This window comes from Heterodontus francisci, chromosome 6 (genome assembly GCF_036365525.1).
Source record: "Heterodontus francisci isolate sHetFra1 chromosome 6, sHetFra1.hap1, whole genome shotgun sequence".
NCBI lineage: Eukaryota > Metazoa > Chordata > Chondrichthyes > Heterodontiformes > Heterodontidae > Heterodontus > Heterodontus francisci.
In genome coordinates, this window is record NC_090376.1 from 65,478,034 (window position 1) to 65,501,916 (window position 23,883).

Sequence of the window (23,883 nt, forward strand, 5' to 3'; positions counted from 1 at the left end):
ATAATCAGCCATGATCTTATTGAACGGTGGAGCAGGCTCGAAGGGCCAAATGGCCTACTCCTGCTGCTATTTTTCTATGTTTCTATATTTCTAACAGCACTGTTGGTATATCTACATCTGAAGGACTGCAGCAGTTCAAGAGGCAGCTCACCTCCACTTTCTCAAAGGCAATTAAGGATGGACAATAAATGCTGGCCTAGCTAGCAACACCCACATCCCATGAAAGAATAAAAAAAAGTGCCTGTTAGTGCTCCAATACTACCTATTTTACATGACTGCAGAAGATACATTTCTACTCCAAAATGTTTTTATGATTAGCAGTATCATATTGGTGCAGTTGTTCTGTTTTTCTGGGGTTGGCATTGAGACGTAGAGGTAATTTTCTGAGTATGTGCCAGTTGCAGAGAACTTTGCTGTTAATGGATATCAGAATATCACAGGCATGCTGCCTGTGATAATCTGATAAGCACCAACAGCAGGTGAGGTTCCCCACCACAGGCATGTCCGTTGAGAACAATGTAGAGGCTAGCTTTAATCTGCATTTCGCCTGTGCTGTGCTGACCTGGAAAGTATTCAATTCCGTAGCTCTGATAATTGTCACCATTTCAATCACTTCTCTTCCAAAAATTGTACATCAAACGCACTGTACTAGAGATAGCAAACTTGGGTTAGTATGGGTTCACGCTGACTGCCTCATCATGTGCTCAATCTCAATCCCTTGTCACTATTACCAGTAAAATGAGTGTGGTGCATCAAACAACATATAATTATCCTACATTTTAACACCAGTGAGACTATTATGTTAAGTACACAGCTGAGAACACTGAAAAACTTCACATATGATTGCAACATTAAATTCAGCTTCATCAAAGAGTCAGCCCCATAACCATCGAGGTGCCAGCCAGTTACTTTACCAAAGCATCACTAAGTGAGGCCATTTTATGGGTAAAATACTTGGTTGATACCTCCACAGTTATAAGTCTGACTCTGGTGAAGCCTGATTTAATGTGATCTATTAGGAAGTCATTAGAATTCCTAATAAAATCAATATTTCACATGTGATAACTTCACACACTTAACAAATAGCATTAGGGCAGCTAAGCCATTCCAAGGTAAGTAAGTGACTCGGAATGGGACATTTTATTCACACTATAATACATTCTTATAAATTCTAATTATTCTAATCAACTGCCACAATATAAACTATGTTATCTCTTTCTGATAATAAGCACCGATTTAGGCACAACTTTCTTTTTAATGCTTGCAGTTGCTTTTGTTTTAATAAACTTAAGATTGTCATGCTGGGCCCCCACCTGCCAAGAATGAGGCATATCAATTTCGCCATATCGACATTAAATTTCAAATTGTTGCTGGGAAGAAGAGAAGGCCTGTTACAAGGGCTGCCAGATACTTGGCTGAAAGACATTTGCATACCAATAGGGTTAAGAGAGGTTATTTCCCTTATCCACTTATCCTAAAATGGACTTTGATCACCAGATATTGTGTGTAAGAGGAGACAGTCCAGGGTTTGCTAGGACAAGAGAATCCACAAACACAGAAGTGATTCAACCAGTTGGTCACATGACTAACCTGCTGGCCAACCTGGGAGTTTTTGAATTGTGCACAGATAGTTTGAACTCAGAGAGACTATTTGCTCCGGGACTCAGTAGACCTCTCCTGTCTGCTCCCATCTCTTTCTCACAAGCCTCTGGACCCACTGAAGACATGTGAACCTCAAGAGAGAAAAGTCTTCTACATCGGACAAGGATAAGAAGAATACTGGGCCCCAATGAAAAGCAAGACCTACCTACAATCAAGGACTCTACAGCGAGCTCGAAGAACAGTAACCAAAACCATCTTCAGATATTGTCTCAAACTTTTTCACTTTATTTCTTTTACTCTTTTCTGTCTCTATCTGCACGTTTGTATTCATAGGCGTTAACCGAATTAGAGCTTAAGTTTAATAAATTTCAACCTTTCTTCTTTAAACCTAAGAAAACCTGTTTGGCTGGTTTTGTTGCCTTATAATTGGAAAGCAGTGAACAAGGATTCACAAAGGGGCAGCTAAAAACACGGTGTGTTAAAAATTAAACCCTGTTACAGTAAGACGGGGTAAAAGCTGAGAGGGAACCCCTAGACCCCTTTCTCACCTTGTCATAACAAGATAATGAAAGTAGTATGTTTAACTTAAGTGCCAACTTGGCTCTGTTGCAGCACTCTCATCCCTGATTAATAATGTTGCAGTTTTATGTCCCTTTCCATGAGTTGAAATCACAAATTAGGTTGACACTCCAGTGCAATACTGAGGATGTGCTGCACTGTCAAAGGTGCCAATTTTCAGTTGAAGACGATAGATTGAAGCTCCACCTGTCTGTGCAGGTAGTTAACAGTCATGATACAATTTGAAAATGAGTAGTGGGAGTTTTCCTGGTGTTCTAGCCAACCTTCATCCCCCAACAAACACCATTAGAACAGATTAGCTGTTTGTGGGACTTTGTTGGGCACAAACTGGCATTTGTCTACATATCAACAGTGACAACACTTTGGTAGGGACATGTTGACAAGTGAAAGTTCTTTCTTAAGTTTAATTTCTGTTGCTTTTTCTGGAAAATTCAATGCTACCAACAATAATTCCAGCAATGAGCACACTGTGCAACACCTGCTTTGGCAGCTAGTTGCATTGCAATTAGAAATGATTAAAGTTTCCCGAGACCAAACACAATTACTTTGTGGTTCAAACAACTTCCTGTAAAATCCAAATGGCATACATCCATGGGTAATACAGGGCAGCACAATACTATATCCAAAGCAGTCTCACACAGAACATTAGAAAGAAAGAGCTAACACTTATATACAGTAGTACCATATCACATCTCAGATATATCCCAGAGCACTATAAAGACAATAAATAAATTTGAAATAGTCATTGCTGTTAATTAGGCAATTGTAGCAGCCATTTTGTACACACCAAGATCTCAAACAATATAAGATGAATGACTAGTTAAACTGTTTTTTGATGATGTTATTTGAGGCATGAATATTGGGCATTCCCTACTCTTCTTCAAATAGTTTTGTGGGATCCTTAATATCCAGCAAACGGTGCTTCAGTTTAATATCTCATTTGAAGAATGGCATCTCCAACAATTCAGTACACCCTCATCACTGTGCTGAACTGTCTACTTAAATTATGTGCTTAAATCCGTGGAGTGGGGCTTGAACCCACAACTAACATACTGAATCATGTAACTGGATTAGCTATTACATTGAAACAAAACACATGACTATTGGTCTCCTTGTTAGCAACTGATAAAAAGGACCCGTAAGATAACTATGAATGAATATAACCACTGTCTTGGCAATTTTTAATTGCTAAGTTGAAGCATTCAATTTCCTTAAACTAGTCAATTTACTTACCAGTGAAATTAGTAAAAATCAGCACAATGAAATACTTGACAAAACAGATATATATCCATGTTGGCTTCTAAATAAATTTTCATATTTTGATTGGGTTACAGCATAAACAATCCTGTCATTAGCCATTGTAACCAGAAGTCTGAATGCACTGAATTGCACATATTTCCTATTGTTCCATATCTGACAAACTTACAGTCAGACAGATTGAACAGTCTTCACTAAATTTTCAACATTAGATGTCAGCAAAATTATCTGTTAATATTTACATGAATCATTTTGACCATAGATAACCTGGTTTATGTCAGCCAACTGTCTGCTTCATTTATTGAGACTCCATAAAATATTGTTGGACTGGCGAAAACTGTGTATGTTGGTGACTCTCTCACCTGTACATGCTCGAGTGTGTCAATTTCATTCGCTGTTCCCATGCATGCATTTGTTCTCAGATTCAGTGTCAGAGTACCTTTTGCAGGAATGGCTCTAGAGGATTCAAGGGAATAGAGAGAAAAAGAAAAAGTAATTTTACAAAAACAGCAGTGTTTAAACAAAACGAGGCATTCTTCAGTCATTTAGGCTGCACAGATCTCGCTCTGTCAGATGGTGCCTGTGCCTTTTTCCTGAATCCATCTAATGTTCTGTCTGTTTTTTTTATCTCTTCTGGGAAAGAGGCTTGAAAGTGAGTTGCAGGTCAAGGCAATAATTACCTGCTGCTCGGGATGCTATCTGATGGCCTGTATTACCTTTGGAGCCATGCATTCTCCAGTCAGTGGGGGCTTCATGTTACCTATTCTAGTCACATCACTTTCTGCTGATGACAGCATCATGCCTTCATCCATCACATTTACATTTCAAAATGCCATACGGTTGGTATTGATTAATTATTAACAACTCTGGTCACTTGTGAGAATTATCAAGTCTTGATTCCAGGTTATTTTCCCTTGCATTTCCATACTCTTTCCTTTTATACATACACATTTTGATATTGATTAAAGCTGCCTCTTAGGACTGAATAGATGATTTTGTATATTAGTGGCAATAGCTAAATTGAATCAACAATTAGTATGCATGATGAAAAAGTAAAGCCGCTATTGAATAGAGATGACTTTGGGACAGGTAGCTTGATGGCATAGTGCATTACTGCTCTAATATGTCACCAAAGGGGTGGGGTTCATGTGTGCAATCATCCAATAGCAACTTTTTGATTTTGGCTGTTTCTGAGGTGACATTGTGAGTCTCTGCGTAGAAGGTGAGGTAATTCCAAATTTCCTGTTAAGAAATTCCCAATGTGCAATTGAGCAGCAGAACTGACAGAAAGACTCGAGCAGACAGCCATTTTGCCTTGTCGTCAAAAAATTAATTCAAGGTATAAAAGCTCAGAATACAGCACATACTAAAACAATGGGGTGACAGAGGATATGCAATACCAGGGAACAACAGTGGAATTCCGAGCTTATTCAGTGTGATTCCAAACTCAAAGCTCTAGTGTCAGTTGTGGCTCAATTGGTAGCACTTACACCCCTGCATTAGTAGGTTGTGGGTTCAAATACCATTCCAGAGGCTTAAGTAAAAACTAGGCTGACACTCCAGTGCTGTACTGAGTGAACCCAGTGCAAAATTATCAATGTTGTGGCTTAATTCAGGTTTTTACTACCTGTAAATCTGGGGAATGGTGGGGGTGTTGGGGGTGGGGTGCAATGGGATAAGGCTGATGTTCTGGCTACATTTAATTTAACAGTATCTCTGGCCCAGGTTACCTTGGTAACCATAAGGCTTTGTATACCACAAGACTGCTTTAATTATTTTTAAAGTTAAAATTACAATGTATAAAAAATTGACCACAAATTGCTTTAGATCAGAGCTAATTATTTTCCACAAGAATAGGACCTCCAGAAGTCTATCGTGTGTGATACCTTACTTTTGCGATGAGGCAGATTTTCACTGTGTTCTGCAGGATATAATATATTCATTACCTGTGATGAACGTATACGTGTATCTTAATGGAACAAGGCCTTACTAACACTTGATCCATTGAACCCACCTCTTTTCCCAGAACCAGATCCTACAATACATCCTTCCTTGTTGGATTGGAAACATATTGATCTAAAACATTCTCCTGAACATACTTCAGAAACTATTTCCTCTCTCTCCCCTTTACATTACCACTACCCCAATCTATATGAGGATAATTAAAGTTCCCTTTATCATTACTGTATATTTTTTGCACCTGCAAATTTACTCCTCTATATCTTTCCCACTAGTTGGTGGCCTATATAATACATGCAGTAGTGTAATGGTACCTCTATTGTTTCTTCACTCTAACCAAATAGATTCAGTCCTTGAGCCCTCCAGGACATTCTCTCCAGCATGGTAATATTCTCCTTTATCGAAACCGCCACCCCTCTTCCTTTCTTTCCTTCTCTATCTTTCCTGAACACCTGTATCCAGGAATATTTAGTACCCAGTCCTGCCCTTTATTGAGCCAGATCTCCATTATTGTCACATCATCATATCCGCATGTGGTTACTTGCACCTGCAGCTCATCAAGCTTATTTATCACACTTTGAGCATTTACATACATGCACTGCAAACCTAATTTAGACCTTACTGCATTTCCTCTTAGTCTGACCCCACCTCATACATTACTATTTCTTACTCTGATGCTATTTGTCTCTCCCAGTTCCTTTTTCACCTTTTTCTCCTTTCCAATACAAAAGCTAAATACTACAGATGCTGGAAATCTGAAATAAGAACAGAAAATGCTGGTAATATTCAGCAGGTTTGGCAGCATCAGTGGAGACAGAATCAGAATCAACGTTTCAGATCGACAAATTGATGTCCTCATGAAACGTTAACTCTGTTTCTCTTGCCACAGATGCTGCCAGACCTGCTGAGTATTTCCAACATGTTCAGTGTTTGTTTTCTGCTTTCTAATGGTACATCCTGGTTCCCACCCCCTGCCAAATTAGTTTAAATTCTCCCCAACAGCACTAGCAAACTGTGTTGGCCCCACCTCCCCAAGCCAGTCCCAATGTCCCAGGAATCTAAAGCCCTCCCTCCTGCACCATCTCTCCAGCCACGCATTCATCTGCTCTATCCTCCTATTTCTAAACTCACGCACCCATGGCACTGGGAGTAATCTTGCGATTACTACCTTTGAGGTCCTGCTTGCTGGTCTCTTTCCTAGCTCCCTAAACTCTGTCTGCAGGCCTTCTTTCAACCTATGTTGTCATTACCGATATGGACCACAACCTCTGGCTGTTCACCCTCCCCCTCAGAGCACTCTGCAGCCACTCTGTGACATCCTTGACCTTGGTGATAGGGAGGCAACATACCTTCTTGGAATCACGTCTGTGGCTGCAGAAAAGGCTGCCTGTTCTCCGAACTGGAGAATCCCCTTTCACTATTGCTTTTCCAATCTTCCTCCCTTTATAGCCGAACCACCCATGGTATTGTGGACTTGGTTCTGGCTGCTCTCCCCAGAGCAACCATCACCCTCACCAGTATTCAGAACTTGGACAAGTGTGGATTAATGAAGGAAAGCCAGCACAGATTTGTTGAAGGGAAATTGTGTTTAACCAACTTGATTGAGCTTTTTGATGAGATAACAGAAAGGGTTGATGAGGGTAATGCAGTTGATGCGGTGTATTTGGACTTTCAAAAGGCATTTGATATCGTGCCACATAATAGACATGCCAGCAAAGTTGAAGCCCATGGAATAAAAGGGAAAGTGGCAGCATAAATATGCAGTTGGCTGAGTGACAAGAAACAGAGTGTAGTGGTGAATGGTTATTTTTTGGACTGGAAGAAGGTATACAGTGGGGTTCCCTGGGGTCGGTTCTGGAACCACTGCTTTTCTTTATATATACTAATGACCTAGACTTGGGTATACAGGCACAATGTCAAAATTATCAAATGACACAAAACTTTCAAGTATTGTGAACTGTGAAGAGGATAGTGATAGACTTCAAGAGCACACAGACAGGCTAGTGGAATGCGCGCACACATGGCAGATGAAATTTAATGCAGAGAAGTGTGAAGTGGTACATTTTGGTAGGAAGAATCTGGAGAGGCGATATCATTCTAAAGGGGGTGCTGGTACAGAGACCTAGGTATATGTATGCACAAATTGTTGAAGATAGCAGGACAGGTTGAGCCAGCGGTTAAAAAGGCATATGGGATCTTGAGTTTTTATAAAGAGAGGCAGAGAGTATAAAGGCAAGGAAGTTATGATGGACCTTTATAAAATACTGGTTCAGTTTCAACTGGAATATTGTGTCCAATTCTGTGCACCACACTTTAGGAAGGATGTGAAGGCTTTAGAGAGGGCACAGAAAAGATTTATGAGAATGGTCCAGGGATGAGGGATTTCAGATACATGGATAGATTGGAGAAGCTGGGTTGTTTTCCTTAGAGAAGGTTGAGATGAGATTTGATAGAAGTGTTCAAAATCACGAGGGATCTAAACACAGTAGAGAGAAAGAAACTTCTGATTGGTAGAAGGGCCCAGAACCAGGGGACACTGATATAAGGTGATTGGCAAAAGAACCAATCATGAGGACAAACTTTTATGCAGCAAATAGTTAGAATCTGGAATACACTGCTTGAGAGGGTGCCGGAGGCAGATTCAATTGTGGCTTTTAAAAGGGAATTGGATAAGTACCCGAAGAGCAAAAATTTGCAGCGCATAGGGAAATGGTGAGGAGTTGGACTAGCTGAGTTGCTCTTGAAAAAGCATGCATGGACATGATGGGCCGAATTGCCTCCTTCTGAGCTTTGACCATTCTATGATATCATAGCCGGAATTTTATTCTCGTCGGACAGGAGCCATCCACCAACCGAAAAGTCAGTGGAGATCCCGCCTCCGCCTGGCCTGGATATCCAGACCACATTTTACGGACCCCACGTCCTTAATTGGTCTGAGGCGGGACTTCTACCTCATTGAGGCAGGAAGTCCCACCTAATGGTGCTGCCAGCCAATCAGTGGGCTGGCAACTCTTAGTGCCAGCAGCGTCACTGGGAGCAGTGGCCACTGCTGGGACTTCACCCAGCTTCAAGATGAAGAAGAAAGAGGGCCTGCAAAAGAAGTATGTATTTGGGGCCTTGCTGGGGATGATTGGTCGGGCCCCAGCAAGGCAAGGGTGTTCGATTGGAGGGACTGGGAGGAGTTCTGGGCATTGTGGGTTGTTGGGGCATCGGGGGTGGCCCTCCATCAGGCACAGGGTGCCTGATCAGGAGGGACCATTCCTCCCCTCCCCAGGCCATCAGAGAGCCTCTTGCTTTTAACTGATGGCTTTTCTTGGGCCTGGGCCGCCCGCTTGCCAAAGGTAAAATCCCTGTGGTGGCAGGTGGAGGTGCTTAAGTGGCCATTAACTGGCCACTTAAGGGCCTTGATTGGCCTGGGGTAGGTGGAGCATTTTTCCCTGCTGCCACCCCGCGTAAAATGGTGGCGGAGGCGGGAGCCAGTCAGGAAGGGCTCCCTGAATCTCCCACCCTATTTTACGCCGCCCCCACCACCCGCCACCATCCCACTCTTTGGGGGGAACGTAAAATTTCAGCCGATGTTTTGAGAGTAAAACAACTTACCTGTACAGTTTAGGATCATAATTAACCACACACTTCTGCTGAGGACCCATGCTTTTCCACTTAAGGGCTGCCTTCAGCATTCGCCCAGCATCAAGCAAACCAAATCCGTACCTATTAAATGAAAACAATTACACATATTGAAGATGAAAAGGTAATGCAGAAAATTAGTAAGCACTATACCCATCCAGTAAAAAGATAACAGTGCAAGACTACTGAAAAAGGCAGCGGGCTGGCAATGTGGGGATTTTCCCTTTATTCTTGTTCATTTGATTCACCAGACAGTGGCTCATTTAAGTAAGCATAAAGATAGCTTGTGTGCTGGTACTCTTTCAACCACAGTTCCATTTTCTGATGAATGCCACCTAACAGCTATTTTAAAGAGGACTTAAGAGACTATACTCAGTTAAACATGGATAGAGCTTTTTATTTACACTCTATTTGACTCCATTAATAAAACAAAGACGGTTTTCTGTCTGTTTCAGCTGCTGATCCTCTTCACAGACACCAGTGATGCACATCAGAAAAAACAGGCAGTATACTGGTGAGAAATTTGAAATTAGAAATAGTCCATTAAGAACTGGAAGTTATCCACAATCCATATTTATTCAGCGGCTATTTTTTCGTTATTTTAAATGCTATCAAATTATTTAAGTTAAAAAAAATCAAAAGTGATTGGACAAATATAGATACCATATCTCCTCTAAGTGTTTGGAATCAATGGATGATTTTTTTAAATTAAAGGCGGATTCCTGCTGTTTGCAGCCTGGCCATTTGTATATCATTGGCCCACTGCAGATAGGAAGGAAATGACTAATAAATAGTGGGAACAGGATGAAAAATGAAAAAAAAAACAACAGGAAAATAAATTCATTGAAAATAAAGATGAAATAGTGAAAGAAGACAGTTGCACATTAGATTAATTTTGCTTTTAATTGTTTCCATAGTATTCGTAACTCCAGGACTAATCAAGATTTTGCATCTTCTAAAAGATAGAATGAAAACAAATTTGCTTTCGACCATGAAAATTTCCTTTAAAAATATTAGTGAATTTCAGTAATATGAACAAATCAGGACCTAAAGGAACACACTCGGAATCTCAGGAGCAGAAGTAAGTACTGGATCTTAATTCTCCATGCCAATGGTACAGCTGAGGATAAGAACAATGAGGATGACTAGCTGCGGCACTAGCATTCTGCGGAATTGCCAGGTCGTATCCTTCCGTGACCCCAGGTACCATCAATTCAGCAGGGCCATCGGAAGGACACCCAATTTAAATATCTAGGTGGGCGCTTGTGCAACTGGGAGCACATATTAGACACCTGCCTGCCCCAGTAGTGTTGTAAAATGCGAGGAGCAGTGCAGGTCTGAGGGGCATGATTCTCCTCTCTTCCCAAGAAAGAAGTTCGAAGTGTTTCCTTGCCCACTTTGTAAGGAGGCTGGAATTTATCTGTAAATAGTCTCTTGGAGCCGATGGCATTCCACCTGAGTATTCAGGTATGCAGAAGCTCTCATGGTTAGGAACCTCACTAGCCTCTTCTGCTTAATCTGGAACATAGGAAATAGTAGCAGGAGTAGGCCATTCAGCCCCTCAAGCTTACTCTGCCATCATGGCTGAACTTCTACCTCAATGTCATTTTCTCGCACTATCTCCATATCCCTTGTTATATTTAATATCTAGAAATCTATTGATCTCGGTCTTGAATGGAGACTCCACAGCCCTCTGGGGTAGAAAATTCCAAAGATTCATCACCCTCTGAGTGAAGAAATTCCTCCATATCTCAGTCCTAAATGGACTACTCATTCTGAGACTGTGCTCCCTGGTTCTAGACCACCCAGCCAGGGGAAATATCCTTCCTGCATCTATCCTGTTGAGCCCTGAAAGAATTTTGTATGCTTCAATGAGATCACCTCTCATTTTTCGAAACTCTAGAGAATACAGGCCCAGTCTCTTCAATCTCTCCTCATAGGACAATCCCACTATCCCAGGGATCAGTCTGGTGAACCTTTGTTGCCCTTCCTCGAGGGCAAGCATATCCTTCCTTGGGAAAGGAGACCAAAACTGTACACAATACTCCAGGTGCAGTCACACCAAGGTTCTATACAATTGCAGCAAGACTTCTTTAGTCCTGTACTCAAAACCACTTACAATAACAGCAAATATACCATTTGCCTTCCTAATTGCTTGCTGCACCTGCAAGTTAGCTATCAGTGACTTATGTACAAGGACATCCAGGTCCCTTTGAACATCAACACTTCCCAATCTCTCACCATTTAAGAAATACTCTATTTCTGTTTTTCATACCGAAGTGGATAACCTCACATTTTTCCAGATTATATTCCATTTGCCATGTTCTTGCCCACTCACTTAGCCTGTCTAAATCTCTTTAATGCCTCTTTGCATCCTCCTCACAACTCACATTCCCACCTAGTTTTGTGTCATCAGCATCTTGGAAATATTACATTTGTCCCCACATCCAAATCATTGATATAGATTGTGAATAGCTGTGGCCCAAGCACTGATCCTTGTGGTACCCTACTCATCACATCCTGCCAACCTGAGAATGACCCTTTTATTCCTACTCTCTGTTTTATGTACATTAACCAATTCTCAATCCATGCCAGTATATTACCCCCAATCCCATGTCTTTTAATTTTGCTTACTAACCTCCTGTGTGGGACCTTATCAAAAGCCTTTTGAAAATCAAATACACCATATCCACTGGTTCCCCTGATCTATTCTGCTAGTTACATCCTCAAAATACTCCAACAAATTTGTCAAACATGATTTCCCTTTCATAAATCCATGTTGACTCTGCCCAATCCTACCATTACTTTTCAAGTATCCAGTTATCGGATCCTTTATAATAGATTCGAGCATTTTCCCTAATACTGATGTCAGGCTTAACAGGTCTGTAGTTCACTGTTTTCCCTCTCCCTCCTTTTTTAAATAGTGGGGTTACATTTGCTACCTTCCAATCTGCAGGAACTGTTCCAGAATCCACAGAATTTTGGAAGATGACCACCAATGCATCCACTATTTCTGCAGCCACCTCCTCAACACTCTGTGTGTAGATCATCAGGTCCAGAGGATTTAACAACTGTTACGACCGAGGCAGGATTAATGCACTATTAATTCAGTCCCACTACTCCACAGGTCATAGCATATTAGTAAAGTTTCCCACCTACTGGAAATTAGCCAAGTTAAACACCTTATTTATCCCCCAGAATAAATCACACCAAACCAGGTTTCTTTAAACAACAAAAAAAAGTATTTATTAATAAACCAATTTTAAACGATAATGATATAAATCTATATGCATGAAAAGATTTTATAACTCCTTAATCTTCCTAATCCTCATGCACACACATACATTAAATTGCCAACAGTTGACCGGGGAAAACTGATATATTGATTTTTAGAGCGGGGTTTCGTAGGAATTTAAAAAAAATTACTGGGTTGTAACTTCTGGTAGGATATTTCCAGGTCAATGAGGTGTCCCAGAGTTGAACAGGCTTGTAGTCTCTCCAGGCAAGTTTGATAAACAGCCTGTGATGGGTAGGTGTTCAAGGCAATTCATCTGCAGCAGACATCACACATATCTTTCAACAACAGGTTGTAGCAACAGACCTACTTAGATTTTAAAGTAGCAGTCTAACAGTAGAAACTTTCTTGAGATTTCAGGATCTCTCCAAAAACACAAAAACAGAAATCACTCGATGCAGAGATTTTTGAGAGACTGGGGGCAATAGGAATTTTGATACCTTCTCTCAGCAAAGCAGTGTTTCTTCACAGGATGTAGCAAGTCCTCTTTTTCTGGGTCTTTTCCTCTCTTCAAGCATAAACAGCAGCAAGGGTTTTAGCTCCCATACATTAGATTTGCAACTCCTTCAAGGTTCTTTTAACTTCATGAAGAAATTAGAATTTTACTTTATATAGGAATTATTTTTCAAGAGGAAGAGTTTTCTGGGCCATATTCCTGGCCAGTCTCCAGCAGTAACTGAACAACCCAAAATTAAAAACTAACTTTTCAACATCACAGAGTCACAAGATAGTCGTAAAACTTTCTGGTTGCTTGGATCCAAATTGCCTTGCAGCCTGAACTTCAAATACCACAACAACTCCGCAGTCACTGTTCACAGAAAGTCCTTTTTCTCAGTCTTAAAGGCACACAGATCTCAGTTTTAAAAAAAACTCCCGTGATATAACATTCAGTCCCATTAATTTCTCTAGTACTACTTTTAATCTAATACTAATTTCTTTCAGTTCCTCATTCTCGCTAGCCCCTTGGTTCTCTAGTATTCCTGGGAGGTTTTTTATATCTTCCTCCATGAAGACAGACACAGAGTTGGGGGATGGGGAATTCTACTGCTCTCCCACCCCACCCCACACTCCTGTGAATTTGGAAGCGGGGACAGCCTACCACCTTCCCACCTCTGCGAAAATTTAGTCTGGAGCAGGAAGGTCTGTGAACAGTCTTCCTGCCCCGTTACCAATTGAGAACCTTAACTGGCCAATTATTTTGTTAAGGGCCACCACTGTCGCAATTAGTCATGTAGCAGGCGGCCCTGTCACCACACGGGAAGCACGGCACGACAAACCATGCGGGCTGCTTCCAGGCTCTTAGGGACATGGGATCCCTCATTAAAAGGCAGTTAGTGCCTGAATGAGGGACCTGGCAATGGCAAGGGAGGGCCTAAGTGAGAGTCAACTCCCTGCCCTTGCAACCGACCACCCCCCTCTCCCGGGACCCCCACCCGAGACCCCTTCTGCCTTGACCTACCTGTGGCCCGAGTCCAGCACCGCTCCTCAGCCTCAGGTAGGTGCTCCACTGGCAGCAGTCAAGTCTTCCGCAGTGGCACTGCTCAGCGGAAGAGCTGCCAGCCTCTGATTGGCCGGTAGCTTTCCAAGGGCAGGACTTCCATCACCAGGGTCCTTGATCTGGTGGAAGGCCTGCTGCTGTCCACTTAGGTACTTAATTAGGTACTTAACAGCATAAAATCCTGGCAAAAGTATTTGTTTAGTTTCTCCACCATTTCCTTATTGCCCATTATAAATTCACCTGTCTCTGCCTGTAATGGGTCCACATTTGTCTTTGCTAATCTTTTCCTTTTTACATACCTATAGAAGCTTTTACAGTCCGTTTTTATTTGAAACAAGGGCATTGTGCCCCAACATTACAAGGATGCCTGTACAAATGGAAGGGAAGCAAGTCCATCTGTGACAATTATCGCGTTATTTCACGTCTCTCCACAGTGGGAAGAATTCTTGCAAGGGTTATTCTTTTTTTTTTATTTGTTCCTAAGATGTGGGCATCGCTGGCTGGGCCAGCATGTATTGCCCATCCCTAATTGTCCTTGAGAAGGCGGTGGTGAGCTGCCTCCTTCAACCGCTGCAGTCCATGTTGGGTAGGCTGTTAGGAAGGGAGTTCCAGGATTTTGACTCAGCGACAGTGAAGGAACGGGAAAATAATTCCAAGTTAGGATGGTGTGTGGGTTGGAGGGGTACTTGCAGGTGGTGGTGGCCCCATGCATCTGCTGCCCTTGTCCTTCTAGGTGGTAGAGGTCGTAGGTTTGGAAGGTGCTGTCTAAGGAGCCTGGGTGCATTGCTGCTGTGCATCTTGTAGATGGTACACACTGCTGCCAATGTGCGTCGGTGGTAGAGGGAGTGAATGTTTGTGGATGAGGTGCCAATCAAGCTGGCTGCTTTGTCTTGGATGGTGTCCAGCTTCTTGAGTGTTGTTGGAGCTGCATCGATCCAGGCAAGTGGAGAGAGTATTCCATCACACTCCTGTTTTGTGCCTTGTAGATGGTAGACAGGCTTTGGGGAGTCAGGCGATGAGTTACTCATCGCAGGATTCCTAGCCTCTGACCTGCTCTTGTAGCCACAGTATTTATATGGCTACTCCAGTTCAGTTTCTGGTCAATGGTAACCCCCAGGGTGTTGATAGTGGGGATTCAGCGATCGTAGTGCCATTTAATGTAAAGGGGAGATGGTTCGATTCTCTCTTGTTGGAGATGGTCATTGCCTGGCACTTGTGTGGCGCGAATGTTACTTGCCACCTTTCAGCCCAAGCCTGGATATTGTCCAGGTCTTGCTGCATTTCTACACAGACTGCTTCAGTATTTGAGGAGTCGCGAATGGTGCTGAACATTGTGCAATCATCAGTGCACATCCCAACTTCTCACCTTATGATTGAAGGAAGATCATTGATGAAGCAGCTGAAGATGGTTGGGCCTGGAACACAACCTTGAGGAACTCCTGCAGTGATGTCCTGCGGCTCAGATGATTGACCTCCAACAACCACAACCATCTTCCTTTGCGCTAGGTACGACTCTAGCCAGTGGAGAGTTTTCCCCCTGATTCCCATTGACTTCAGTTTTGCGAGTGCTCCTTGATGCCATACTCAGTCAAATGTTGCCTTGATGTTAAGGGCAGTCACTCTCACTCACCTCTTGAGTTCAGCTCTTTTGTCCATGTTTGAACCAAGGCTGGAATGAGCTCTGCAGCTGAGTGGACCTGGCAGAGCCCAAACTGAGCGTCACTGAGCAGGTTATTGCTGAGCAAGTGCCGCTTGATGACACCTTCCATCACTATACTGATGATGGAGAGTAGACTGATGGGGCAGTAATTGACCATGTTGGACTTGTCCTGTTTTTTGTGTACAGGACATACCTGGGCAATTTTCCACATTGCCGGGTAGATGCCAGTGTTGTAGCTGTACTGGAACAGCTTGGCTAGGGGCGCGGCTAGTTCGGGAGCACAGGTGTTCAGTACTATTGCCAGAATATTGTCAGGGCCCATAGCTTTTGCAGTATCCACTGCCTTAAGTTGTTTCTGGATATCATGCGGAGTGATTCGAATTGGCTGAAGGCTGGCATCTGTTATGCTGGGGACTTTCGGAAGAGGCCAAAATGGATCATCAACTCGGCACTTCTGGCTGAAGATTGTTGCAAATGCTTCAGCCTTATCTTTCGCACTGATGTGCTGGGCTCCCCCATCATTGAGGATGGGGATATTTGTGGAACCACCTCCTCCAGTTAGTTTTTTAATTGTCCACCACCATTCTCGACTGGATGTGGCAGGACTGCAGAGCTTAAATCTGATCCATTGGTTATGGCATTGCTTAGCTCTGTCTATCGCGTGCTGCTTACGCTGTTTGGCACGCGTAATCCTGGATTGTAGCTTCACCAGGTTGACACCTCATTTTGAGATATGCCTGGTGCTGCTCATGGCATGCCCTCCTGCACTCTTCATTGAACCAGGGTTGGTCTCCTGGCTTGATGGTAATGGTAGAATGGGGGATATGACGGCCCATGAGGTTACAGAATATGGTTGAGTACAAATCTGCTGCTCCTGATGGTCCACAGCGCTTCATGGATGCCCAGTTTTGCATTGCTAGATCTGTTCGAAATCTATCCCATTTAACACGGTGGTAGTGCCACGTAACGTGATGGAGGGTATCCTCAATGTGAACTGAATTGTCACTCATCTTACACACTCGGTATACCCAGAATCACAGTGTGGATTTCATGCTGGACGAGCAACGGTTGACATCATCTCCGCGGCACGTCAAATTCATGAAAAGTCCCGCGAACAGGATAAGGACCTCTCTACACAGTGTTTATTGACCTGACCAATGCCTTCGACACTATATGATGAAGGCCTGTGGAAGGTGCTGTTCGAATATGGCTGCCCTGAAAAGATGATCGACTTCACTCGCTCATTTCATGACGGCAAGATGGACAACGTGATGCAGAATGGTGCCAAATCAGATGTCTTTCCTGTCCAGTTCTGTTTGCCATCTACTTTTCAGCCATGCTCTTGTATGCACCCAAAGATCTCAACATAGGAGTACACATTCAGTTTAGGACAGACGGCAATCTCTTCAATCTGCAAAGGTTCAAGTCTCACACAAAGATCAAATAACAGCTACTAAGTGAACTCTTGTACACACTCCGGAGGACATCCAGCTGTTTGTTGACTGTTTTGCCCAAGAAATGCTTCAGCCTTACAATAAGCCTGAAAAAGTCACAGATCTTGTACCAACCTGCTCCTGGCCACAAACACCATCAACTCAGTTCAGAGGTTCTGCTATTTTGGGAGTATCCCCTCCAACAACACCACGTTGGATGATGAAATCGGCCATCGCCTGGTAAAAGCAAGCTCAGCATTCGGCAGGCTCACCTACAGGCTTTGGAGAGAGCATGGAGTGTGTCTCAAAACAAAGATCAAAGTTTATCAGGCAGTGATTCTCACATCATTTCTCTACGGCTGTGAGGCAGGAAGCAGCTACTGGTGTCACATAAAGCAACCAGATGCATTCCACCTTCTGTTGCTAAGATCTATCTGCAACAGCAAGTGGCAGGGCAAAATCCCTAATGCTGAAGTTCTTGCAAGGTGCTGCACACCTGGTATCGAGACCATGCTCATCAGCACTCAGCTTCCCTGGCTCAGCCATGCCGTTCACATGGAGGATTCCCACATACCAAAGGTGGTATTCTACAGACAGCTGAGCATGGGAACACACACAATAGGACGTCCCAAACTTAGATAGAAAAACATTCTGAAAACCAATCTCAGAGCCTGTAAATTGGACCCCACTATGTGGGTAAAAAACAGCCATGGACAGATCCAAATTGAGAAGTCTCTGTCATCAAGCAATCTCAACGTTTGAGGAGAACAAAGTCAGGTCCCCACAGGAACAAGTGAGCACACCACAAAATCAGTGGCTTCACATACCCCTCTAACAGTGACTTGCTTTGTAATATTTGCAAATGGATCTGCAAACAAGATTTGGTTTAACATTACATATAAGAAGACACTAACCTAGACAGTGAACAACCAGTCTCCTTGCTGAACACTCATTGGTCTAAGTGATGGGAGAATCCATCACTCAGTTTTCTTATCGAAACTAGATCACAATCTGAAACTGGATCCTCAGGTAGGTTCCACTTCTGGCATTCAGGAAGCTGCTATATTTGTTTTCACTTGGTGTACCAACTCACCATTACATTGCCAGGGTGGAATGCAGCAACTTCCGGCCTGGGTGTCCTTCCCTTGTCTATGCCCCCAACTATGTCACTGACCATGTTTGGGACAGGCAGAGGCTCCACCCCCATCTAGGCTCAGCAGAAAGTCCAAGAGAAGGGCAGAACCCTGCTGCAGTTACACTAGGAGTACAGAAGAAGAGCAGTGGATCTTTGGCCCCAACAGGTAAGTGCTTTATTTTCATACCTTATTAGATGCATCCATGAAGACATGAGTTAGAGGTTCCATGTGTTCACTGGAGAACTCCATGAAGTGATAATAGTTTGAATCTGTTACTCTTATATATACTACCTCCATCACATATAAAACAGCTTCTACTCCTGAGGTTTTATAGATCATCTCCGTACTCCTAGAACCCTACCACATATTCAGCACCACAGTACTTAACAAGCTCACAAAGAGGACGTGACGATCTAATAATCTGGTATAGTAGCTAGAGAACTCTCCATCCCAATTTTAGAAAGTAGAACCCACTCCAGACTACTGAAATCTCCAAAGTTCATCAATTATTCAGGGCATATCAAACCTAATCAGTAATCAACTGAACCACCTTCCCTAACCAAATGCTTCTGCTCGAAGTGAAATGAAGAACTAATGAGAATAGGTATAAAATCTGGACTGAATCTCTGCTACTGAATCTGTGCTTTTCAATATTCCTTGATTGGGCGAAGTACAACTATTGTCCTCATGGAGAAGGATCATCGATTCAACAAGGGAAGAGAAATAGTTGATTTACAACAGCCTCACATTCTGGTAGGGACTTGTAGGATAAGAACAATTCACCTTGATCATTGTGAAGCATATTGTATGAGGAAATGAGCAGGTAGGGCATTATAATGATCTGTGAGTTCATTGCTCCATTTCATGACATTGTTTCAGTGAATCTCCTTCCTGTATTTATAGCTGTGAAAGTCACAGTCGCTGTTGTGTTGATTACTTCTTGCCATAGGGTCCTTTCAAGATCACAGTGGAGATTGCATTGAAATTATTCACAACACAGTGTCCAATTTATTCAGGAGCAGATTCTTTCTTAGCATTTCCTTCATGCTTCATTCATTTTTACAGAAAGGAAGAACAATTGTCAGGGCAGCAGATGTTCTCCCCTATTGCAAGATTTCCAATAGTGCAGGGTGTGCTTGACTACACACGTTGAGATAAAGACAGCCTTTGCAAAACCCATTGGTCTATATTAACCATAAGGTATTTGACTCATGAAATATTTAGGTAGTTAGTAATCCACAAATTATATTGGGTTAATCAGTGCAAAATTTCTTTATGTTACACAATTCATGTATTGTCTAAGGATAGGCATGTGCAAGGATAGCTCTTGGGTGACCAAGATTATGGTTTTTAACCAGGACAGTACAGTTGAAATCCAAATGATAACATTTGAATCAACCACACTGGGCAGCCAGATGGTTGTGGAACAGGCCTTTGGAATACTGAAGTATAGCTGCCTAGGTGGATCTGACAGCATTTTCTGATAATAGCTTGACTAACCATCCAAAATTATTGCTGTGTTTTGCATATGTCATGGTGTGGTAATAGGGAAAGATGTGCTACTACAAATGTAGCCAGTGGAAACTCAGGATGAGGATCCTCAATGAGCAGGCCCAAAGTGTATTATGCCATTGTTTAGAGACTTGTTTAATCAAGTAATTGAAAACTTATTTTTGGGATTCATTTCTTGAAGGATATTTTTGCTTGACGAGCAGTCAGGTTCATATCACTGAATCATTTTCAGATACACTGCCAGTAGAATTTTAGTCATGACTTAGTGGGTAGCACTCTGGCCTTTAAATCCATCTGCGGAGTTTTTGGGGGGAGGGGTGGAGTGAAGAGCTGCGGCAGCCTGGATTGCCAGAAGATAAAGGAGTCATGGCAGCTGCCAGGAAAGCAGGCACACACATGTAGGAATCTCTTGTTCTGGTCACATACCTGTTGAACGTTTAGGGAGTGGCAGCCCTTCCTGTTGATGAATCTTACTGGCCGCTCACTCAGTGCCTTGATGGCCACATGGGTGCAATTGATAACACCCTGCACCTGGGGGAATCTAGCGATGGAGGTGAAACCCACTGCCCTTTGTGCCTGCAAGGCCCGATCCATCCGGAATTGAATGTACTGCCCAGCTCTCACAAATAGGGCATCAGTGACCTGCAAGATGCAGTGTCATGCAGCAACTGTGAAATGCCACAAAGGTGCACAGCTGATTCTTGGAAGGAGTCAGAAGTGAAAAGTTTTAAGGCCAGTGACTTTGGCAGCTACTGGCAGGGCATGGCAAGCAGTGCTCTGAGATGTGAGGTCTTTGGTGGCAAGGGCACACATCTCTGTGACTATCTCCCTGGAAGTTGCAGTCTCCTGCGACACTGGTTCTTGATCATGTTAAGGTAGTTTCTTCTTCACCAGTAGATCCTATGCTGAGGGTATGGTCTCCGTGTCCTTCCTGCCCCTTGTCCTGCCCTCTGCCCTCCTGATGCCCGCAGTTTTGCCCTTCCTGTGGACAGTGTTGCTCCTCATCGCCACTGGACCCAAAATATGAAAATTGTGCCCCTATTGCCAGCTGCTGCCTTCCTTGTGCTCAGATGGCTGTCCAATTGTGTTTGGCAGCCTTGCTCCTTCCTCTTATGGATCCGTAATGCCAGGAGGCTGATGACCCCCTGCACTGTCATGCACTTACTGATCATTCTCCCTGCAACATCCGCTGACCTGTTGGCACCTGTAAGCCTCCACCCTGGTGAAACCCGCCAATGCTGGGAAAGGCATAGAGAAACGAGCACACTGGCCGAAGCTGGTATTTTCAGCCCTGCCCACCTGCCTCCATTTCCATCCCTGGCGAGACCTGAAAATTCAGCCCAATGAGATAGTTTGCTGAGTGGCAAATATGAAATGCAGTTGGTAAACTCTGATTAAGCTGCATGAATCCTAACTGATCCACAGTGATTGCCAGTTTGATGCCAGTGTCAATAGTACATCCATTAGGAAATTACAGTCAAATGGAGATCTTGTCCTGACAGAGACTGATCCATTTTGTTGGCATATTTTGGTCCCTGTGCAGAACACCATGTTCAGCTATTTGTATGGTCAACGTGAGAACTTTATACGGTACTTATACCAAGGAATTCTGACATTCATTAACTGAGTAACTAAAACCTTTTGTTAATTATTGCAAAACTGAAAACCATTCATGTGTTTCAGTCTATTTGCAATATAAGGCTCCATAGAAAGTAACAAAGGATCCTGATTTTGCACGCACTCCATTCTCACCACCACAAAAAAGAACTTTAAGCTGTGAAACTCTTTTACTCCATAAAATGTCTTTGCATAAGGCACATTGCTTTACTGTTTTTATATTAGGTTTCTATCAGGATATAGCGTTACACATAGTAGGAATCCACAGAGGATAATCCATATGGCACTAGCATCAAGCCAGTATATAAGCCCCAATTTTAACTCAGGCACAGGTTCAGTTTGGGGGCAGCTGGGCAAGCTCATGCCATGTTCACCTGGCCGTGCTGGAGGCAATTTTAACTCCTGGGCCCCGTTTCCATTCCCCAATATGTCTTCTACCTGATCCTGGTTGGAAATCAGGAGGTGGCCTGCTGGCGGGAGTGGAATTTTGGCCAGCAGGGGGCTGTTGCCAGGGTGTGGTCCCCAGCACTAAGGTAAATTATAAATTAACATAACTATGCACAGTGATTAACACAGGATATTTCAGTGATCTTGTCATCTACAGTGTGCATGTTAACAAGTTGTTCCTGGAAAAACACTGAGAAGTATGCAATTGAATTTCTGCCGTCATCTGCCAATTTAAAATGAAGGTTCAACTATATGTTCATTAAAAAGCACTTATAAACATATTTTTGTTTATTTCCAAAGACATGAAACAATGATTTAAATTGTGTTTAATTGCATCATTGTGTCACTTTTGTGTGACCTCATTTTGAAGAAGGTGATGCATGACTTTTCTGGCTTTTCTCTTTTCTTAAACAGCATCAATTTGTGAAAGACTTCTTTTATGAGGTCACTGCCATTCAAATAGAACTTTCTCTGTCTATGTAAGTGATTCCTTACACCAAGCAGGAGTGATCATTTTGCAATTTGCCCATGAGGGCATTAGTAACAAAATTACTAAGTGTCAAATAAGTTGCTCTGCCCAACGCCCTATATTGTTACTCCAACAAACTCCTTTTTCCTCCCCTCCCAACAAAAATTATCCGCTTATTTATGTCTTCACTTTGCTAAGCACACTAGGAAACTTAACTGAATATCTGCCACAACATAATTTATTCCATGCATCTTTCAAGAGAGGATTGGTACAATGGGGTGTTTGAATCATGATAGTTGATTGGACAAGAGATTTTGATAGAAAGGCTTGCTAGAATTCAGTTATCAATTGCTGTTCCAGGCCGTATTCTTTGATGTCATTAACATTCACCATTTAATAAAAATCTCCCAATAAGAAACAAGAGAAATGAGCAGAGAAAAGATGAGGGCTGCGAAATATGGCTCCGTAGTGCCTGTTTTTTCAGTGCTGCAAGTGCTGTTTTGCCTTTAAAATACCGTTTGTGGCACATGCACTCATTTGTGGTGCTAGCTGTGCCAGACACCATTTTAGTGAGGGCATGAGCGCACACGCAGGGAGTGTCCGCTAGAATTATGCAGAGTAGGCAGATTGTGATATCAAACAGCATGTAAGGCTGAAAGGATGCCAGTGTTCCCATTTTGGAGCTCAACACTCCAGCTAATGGCATCTCTTGAACACACAGAGCTGAACATGCATTCAGCAGCAGGAAGGACACCCCACCAGCGCTACTTAAAGGGATGATCAACTACTTTCTGGTTAATTGCTGATTGACTTCCACTGGCTCTTGCTGTGACTGTAGAAGTACTTGATGGTTTCCATAGTTGTTCATAGTTGCCAAAGTCTGCAGGGAATGCTGTGGTACCTGCTGTAGGACTTTGTCCTGACTTTAAGGATTCTGCACAAGCTACTTGCTCCCAGCATGCACTCCCCTTGGCCTATAGCAATACAGGGAGAATGAGCAGAGGTGACACAGAGGACAAGCTGCTGGAAGAGGGAGGCTGAGGAGTGGGGAGAAGGGCTCTCAGCAGGTGGTTATATCCACCCAGGGTGTTCAGGAAGCAATTGTCCTACATGAACTTCAGGAGAAACAGTGTTTCAGCGGCCTCCACCACACTAAAGATGTCCTCATTGAAATCTGCCACCTGCTGCAGCCACAACTGCAGCCTCAGAGCAGCTGAGGGCACTGCCAATGGCTGTGAAGGTGACCGTGGCCTATAATGCGCAGCCACCTTCCAGGCTGGAGCAGGCAATATTTGCAATTTCCCCCAATTTGCCTCTGGCTTTTGCATAAGGGAGGTCACTGAGGCTCTGTATTCCAAAAGAGCTGAATACATTTTATTTTCTCTTACCAGAGAGAAGCAGGTGGAGTGAACGTGCAGCTTTGTGAGGATTGCAGGCTTCCATATGGTGCACAGGGTCTTCACTGCACCCACATTGTTTTGTGGATGTTAACTTTGAGATGCACCACAACCTGATTGTTGTGCAATCTGCACTGGAGCCTCCATGACAAACCAGATTATGGCTACTGGGCAACAAGGGCTATCCTTTGACAACATGACTTATGACTCCAATGTGCAAGCCACTCACACGTGGGCAGCATGCTAATGATGAAAGTCATGCTGCCACATGAAATGTGATAGAACAGATCATTGGATTGCTTAAGCAATGCTTCTGCTGCTTGGACTGCTCTGGAGGAGACCTGCAGTATTCGGATCAGCAGATGTCATGATTCGTGGTGGTCTTCTATGTCCTG

The 23,883-nt window shown here is 43.1% G+C and overlaps 1 protein-coding gene across 3 annotated transcripts in view; it reads right to left on the reverse strand.

Moving 5' to 3' along the window:
* The window catches only part of LOC137371359 (PC3-like endoprotease variant B), a 906,432-nt gene that overhangs the window by 103,004 nt on the left and 779,545 nt on the right, over nt 1–23,883 (reverse strand). For all 3 annotated transcript variants that reach the window (XM_068033824.1, XM_068033825.1, XM_068033826.1), the window contains 2 exons: nt 8,998–9,108; nt 3,801–3,894 (listed from right to left, as the gene is read on the reverse strand). In XM_068033824.1, the coding sequence (XP_067889925.1) occupies nt 3,801–3,894; nt 8,998–9,108 (205 nt within the window). The remainder of the gene's footprint in view (nt 1–3,800; nt 3,895–8,997; nt 9,109–23,883) is intronic.